This window comes from Cucurbita maxima, unplaced genomic scaffold (assembly GCF_002738345.1).
Source record: "Cucurbita maxima cultivar Rimu unplaced genomic scaffold, Cmax_1.0 Cma_Scf00527, whole genome shotgun sequence".
Lineage (NCBI taxonomy): Eukaryota > Viridiplantae > Streptophyta > Magnoliopsida > Cucurbitales > Cucurbitaceae > Cucurbita > Cucurbita maxima.
Genome location: NW_019272543.1, coordinates 3,082 through 9,033, shown reverse-complemented (window position 1 = coordinate 9,033; position 5,952 = coordinate 3,082). Strand labels below are relative to the sequence as shown.

The 5,952-nt window shown below is 34.4% G+C and overlaps 2 protein-coding genes across 2 annotated transcripts in view; both read right to left on the bottom strand.

Annotated features, from left to right (window-relative positions):
- The window catches only part of LOC111474694 (chitinase domain-containing protein 1-like), a 3,695-nt gene extending 1,716 nt beyond the window's left edge, over window positions 1–1,979 (bottom strand). Inside the window, exons 1-5 of the mRNA XM_023119618.1 lie at window positions 1,653–1,979; window positions 1,347–1,417; window positions 1,158–1,238; window positions 877–961; window positions 165–263 (exon numbers count right to left, since the gene is read on the bottom strand). Coding sequence (XP_022975386.1) covers window positions 165–263; window positions 877–961; window positions 1,158–1,238; window positions 1,347–1,417; window positions 1,653–1,910 — 594 coding nt within the window. The 5' untranslated portion in view covers window positions 1,911–1,979. The remainder of the gene's footprint in view (window positions 1–164; window positions 264–876; window positions 962–1,157; window positions 1,239–1,346; window positions 1,418–1,652) is intronic.
- Window positions 1,980–3,665: 1,686 nt separating this feature from the next.
- LOC111474695 (abscisic acid receptor PYL9-like) lies at window positions 3,666–5,708 on the bottom strand. Its single transcript, XM_023119619.1, has 3 exons — window positions 5,389–5,708; window positions 4,571–4,786; window positions 3,666–4,476 (listed from the first exon to the last, which is right to left on the bottom strand). Exons 1-3 carry the CDS (start codon window positions 5,512–5,514, stop codon window positions 4,261–4,263), a joined length of 558 nt encoding a protein of 185 aa, XP_022975387.1. The 5' UTR covers window positions 5,515–5,708; the 3' UTR covers window positions 3,666–4,260.
- Between the last annotated feature and the right edge of the window lie 244 nt (window positions 5,709–5,952).

Genomic DNA, 5,952 nt, shown 5'->3' with positions numbered 1-5,952 from the left:
GTTATCTGCAACTGCAACATGTAAGCTAAACAAAATAGACTCTGGTTATGAAAATATACACACTTTTAAACCAAAATGATCTGACGCATGAAATTGGGTAGTAACATAAATTTGTGAAAACAACCTTAAATCTGAAATTTATAAGAGCATCTAGTGTGTTCTTACTTGCATTCTGAAACAATTAGATCAATAGCTTTGTCCTGCAGCTTCTTCTTTCTAAGCAGATCTGTAGGAAGTGCTTCAACAACCACTCTAGGCAATACCTACTTNGGCAATACCTACTTCAGAATTACTGAAAGAATTAAATGACCCATCATCCGTCCAAGCTCAAATAAAATGATTTTAAGATTACTAGTCATGCATAAGAGGTACATTCAAAGGTGAGTCTTTAATCAAAATTCCTTGAACAACCTGACATTTGTCAGAATTTCACAATCTGCCAAAGGCATTTCTCCTATGTGTTCTTTGATCCTACAGAATTCCAACAACCCTTCACAAAATATAACATAAATCCAGGATTGATTAAATATAACAGCCCATCCAAACCCATTGCTAACATATATTGTCTTCTTTGGACTTTCCCTCAAGGTGTTAAAACACGTCTGCTAGGGAGAGGTTTTCACACCCTTGTAAGGAATGCTTCGTTCCCCTCTCCAACCAATCTGGGATCTCACAATCCGCCCCCAAGGTGTTAAAACGCGTCTGCTAGGGAGAGGTTTTCACACCCTTGTAAGGAATGCTTCGTTCCCCTCTCTAACCAATGTGGAATCTCACGTTAAAGCTTCTTCTAATGAATTTGTTTATGTTATATTGTGAGAACTCATATTTTGCTTCTAGTGCTACTTGGACAATAAAATTATGCATCCTTCATCGTACCAGTGCATCTCCAGCCAGTCTGAGCTCTGAGATCCATCCTTGATCAGCATTGTGTCTTCCCTCCAACACTAAGCGGGAACCATGACTGTATCAGAACAAATGTATAAGTATAACACAACTATTAGCAAAATGAAGAGGGAAGATAAACACAAGTATAAGAAAGTAGAAACAAAACAAAACTATAAGAACTAGTAAAGAATGTTGCTAATCGCTTTCATGTGTTTCTGTGCATAAGTACACAGCCAAAAAACGAGTAAAAAAAATCATCATCATTTGCGTACCTCTTCAAATCATACCACACCGGTGATAAATGTGTAAATTTGGAGTTGAACCTTTTTGCTATATCATAGCCCCTGGAGTTCCTGCACAATTTAACATATGAACTTCGCTAAAATTTAAAGCTGATAGATTAAGAGTTTTTAAGATAGGAAAAAGAAAAGAAAAGGAAGAAGGAGTTTCCAGGCAGATACCACGGCGTAATATAAGCAAGCACAGGATAATCATAATGGCGAGAAGTATTTTCAGCGACGTTTGAGTGCTCCTGCACAAAATAGAAGCCTTTGACAACTGAATAACCTACTCGCAGAAACAAATTAAACGAACAACGCTATCCTCTGTCGGATAACTAGGCACATCAAAGAGAAAGTGAGGAATGCGCCGATCTCAGAAAGTAACAAATTAGTAAAACCTAGTGACTAAAGCATTGTACAGTATTTTCAAAGTAGCTGAAAATTCAAAGAGACAGAGAGGCATTTAGCAACTCCAATAATACATACAGCTAGAATTTCTTGATGGTGGATATCAGTCTTTACGAGGCCCCGTTCATATACAGATGCGCCAGAAAATCCCCCACTATTAGTGTATCTGTAATACAAGAGAGCGGAAATGGCAGGAGATATGACAAAGAAGACCACGAAGATGACGATAAGCCTCCGGTCAGAGGAGGAATCGCCGACGATTTCGAGCTTGTCAGAGGAGACATTTTGGCTTTTCCGGCGAATCGAGACAGCTTGGCGATCCCGCTTCTTGGCCATCGGTGACGACGAGCTACTGGCAGTTCTGTTGACCCAGTGAACCAGATCAGACCAAAACGGCTAAATTTATTTGGAATAAATCTTAAAATTGGTTTTTAATGCCTAATTTCCTTTTATTATATAAATTTTATTGAAAAAAATGTAAATAAATATTAAAAACAAATATACAATATAAATATTCTACCTAACCTAATTTCTAAAAACATTAAAAAAAAATTATAATTTAATATTTAACTTAAAATCCTATTAAATATAATGGTTCATTGGCAAATGTAATGGCAAGATAAAAAAAAAAAATATAAAAAAACCAATTTATTATAGAAATATATATATATATATTTTTATAGGTAAAAAAAGCAAATGGAGACAAAGACGGGACAAGGAATGCAATCTTCGTCTCTGACCCGTTTGTTTAACATGAAGTATATCTCCTTATTTCATTTAATCCGAGATTTCGAACTCGAATGATAAATGAACATTTCTATAAACCAATAATGAAAACTATTTTTAAGATTTATCAAAGATAAGATCGACAATAAAAATATTAAAAATTGATTTTAAAATTTTAATTATATCTAATTAAGATTTAAAATTTGGTAAGTTAAGAAATTAATAATTGTGGCATTAGTCTTTGAAATGTTATTTTTTTGGATACTAAATTAATTTTAAATAGCTCACGTTGGTNTTTTTTTTTTTTTTTTTTTTTTTTCCTTAAGTCAATTCACGGATTACCATGCATATAGATATGTAAAATAAGACTAATTAAATAAAAATAATTAAAATAATAAATTAATAATATACATAATACATTCAACTCGCATGTGATTGGTATTTTTAAAAAAATAATAACTTTAAAATTAAGCCAAACTAAGAAATTAAAATTAATTAAATAATTTATATTTGTTAACCAAATAATTAATTCCAATTAATCTTATAGTACATGATAATAATTGATGTTAAGATAAAGACAAAAAGATTATGATTAATCAAATATAGAAAATTGGAGATTTAACGAAATAAAATTTATGGATAAAATGTAAGTAATTATTATTGGTCAATTAACTCTTAACTCATAAAAAGATCGTCTGCATCGATTATACCGCTAACCACCCAATCCGTTTCAATTTTCAATCATTTTCGTATTAGNTTAAAAAAAAAAAAAAAAAAATTAATTTTTTATTTTCAAACTTTAACTTGATTTTGATAACTTGTTTCTTTAAATATAAAAAAAAAAACTAGTTCTTTTTATAGGGTGTCATTCTCCTCAAGTAGAGATTCGAACCTCTAATATGTTTGAGTCAAGCCAGCACGCCTCATAAGTTGGACCGTCACCCCATAGAATATTGTCACCATGGTGCAAATACATTATGTACGCGTCTTATTTTCTCTCTCATATTGGATGAAAGTCTCACGCCTAATTTAGAGAATGATCATGTTTATAATCAAAGAATACTATCCCTATTGGTGTGAGACCTTTTGAGAAAACCTATAGCAAAACAGCTTAGGCTCAAAGTGGACAATATAAGTCATTTTTTCCTTTTCGAGAATCCAAACTGCTTGACTAACTAGTCTCAAAAGTGAGAGGAAAGCAAATAGTCAAAAGAAGTATGCTTAAATCAATAGTTAAAAAAAAAAAAAAAAAAACCTAATTGTTGGTACATGGAGATAGAAATATCAAATACCTGACTAAGATAAATAAATCCTGATGATTTAACACCTTTACTTTTACAAATGCCTGACTCCAAAAAACATAAGTAAAAATGGAGTCGTAAAGCACTATAGTTCTATCAAATTCTGCAAGTCATAGCATAACATAACAAAAGGTAGAGAACAAATTCTGAGGTCAAGAGTCAAGAGTCAAAGACTGACATGTATACCAACCATTCTAAATTAAAGACATATACTTAGCTTACTTATTTCAGGACTAAGTATGTACAAAACATACATAGCAGTACTGCCTTGAGCTACAAATGCATAGGCCCTAAGTTTCTGCTACCATGCTGCACAAACTGAAGTTAACTAACACAAAATAAGAAAATTCCCAGATCTCATCCATGGATATATATGGGTAGCTAAGCGTTAAAGGAGCAGAGCGGACCAGACTCATCCTCTTACGAGAAACAAGAAACAAGAAACGAGAAACAAAAAACCAACCAAATGCATCTCCATGTGAGGGGAAAATTAACCACCAGACTGGCACCCAAAACTTCAGAGAATGTGATAGATAGCTCTGAACAATCTTTACATGGCACAGCACAGCACATGTGGGAGCTATAATGGCCTCTCTACATCTACCACCATGAAAACTATTCACATCATCAATGTTTAGTTGTTGCTTCATCCATACCCACTACTTCTCGATTGGTTCAGTTTGCCCCTGCACAGCCATCCTCTCTGATACATCCGCCAATGATTTAAGATTGCATCTGATTAATGCCTTAACAAAATAACACGTCTCATCTTTGGTGTTCCCGCTAGGCACATCCACCACAAAAGACTCGACTACAACCGTGCCAGGTCTTCCATCAATGACCTTTGGATGGACAGTCATGATGGAAGAGTAGTTCTGCATAATTTAGCAGGAAATGCTTTGAGTTTTTACTTAAATGATAAAAATCTCATTAAACAATTGAGTTAGAGAAGAACCCTAATGTTCATACTTTGAGCCTGTGATCTCCACCAACGATTCTGATTCCGAGTATGTGTTCTTCATCATCGAGAAGCTCCAACCTCTCAGTACTGGTGGTCGCAGGAAGACCAGATTTCACATTCACTTCCCTGACACTTCCAATGCCCAGATCTCCTTTCACTACACAGCGACTAACAAAAGGCTTATACTTCTGGGGCTGATCAAATCTCCTCACCAGTGACCAAACCTGACATAATGTAACCAATTGAATCATTAGAAAATCAGATAAGAACAATTCAACAAAACCTTCCATAATTCCAGCGATTACTAAACAACAAGAAAAATAAAGCTCAAGAACTAAATGAGGCTATTCGCCTAGATTTTTGTCGTTTCACAAGAACAGGCTCAATCTGTTCCGAAAACTTCGAAAGACGTAAACAAAATCTCACTCGCTACTCAATTAGGCAAGAAAATCACGTACACAAAGAAAGTAAACGAACAAAATTAGGTTTATTTGACACAGCAAAATTTTCCACGAATAACCAGAAGACAAAATCACAAAAAGAGCAAGTAAAATCCATAGCAATTGATAACGAGTAAAGTCAATGACGAATCAGAAAAGTTCCAAAAACCCGCAGCAATTGAAGACAGAGAAGGAAAAGGTTAGAAACCAGGAAGCTAAAAGAGGCAAGTAGAGAAATAATGAAAACGAAACCAAAATCCATGACAAACCAATGGAAAGAAACTCCACGATCCCCATAAAACATCAGAAAAATCAATCCAGAGCACAGGAGCTGAAGCGTTGACAAAATGAAAAGAACAGTAGGATTTCGGATCGGAGAAACTCACAAGAGGAACCGGAGCTCTGACGTTCTTGAAAACAGCCGATGTACACTGATTCTCTTTGGGGTGGTGACGGTGATGCCTGCGTATGTACTGAGTGTCCATAACTCCACATGAATCGTCGTCGTTCATGGCGGTGGATTAGATCGAACTGAATTCCTTCCGCAGCTGGCTTGGCCACTAGAGTACAGAGAGACGAAGCTTCCTGAAGGTGCCGATAATGGAAGGTCTTGTGAGAAAGGAAGAGGCTCCGCTGGTTTGCAGGATTTGGCAGAGACGCAGTGCCCCAACCCTTTAGCTCTCTATTTTTATATATTACATTTTTTTTAAAATTTATTAATTTAATTAATAAATAACACTTCCAGTTACTCACCCACTAATTTAATTATTTAATTATTTTTATTTGTTTCTGCATTTCAATCTGCAACTTGCAGAGGACCACTTCACAATTCGCCAATTACATTACACACTTTTTTATTTTATATATTTTTTTAATTTCTTTTCTTTTCATTTTCATTTTTTTAAATTTTTCTATAATTTAAAAAATTAGAATTTAAAAGTTTATAACTA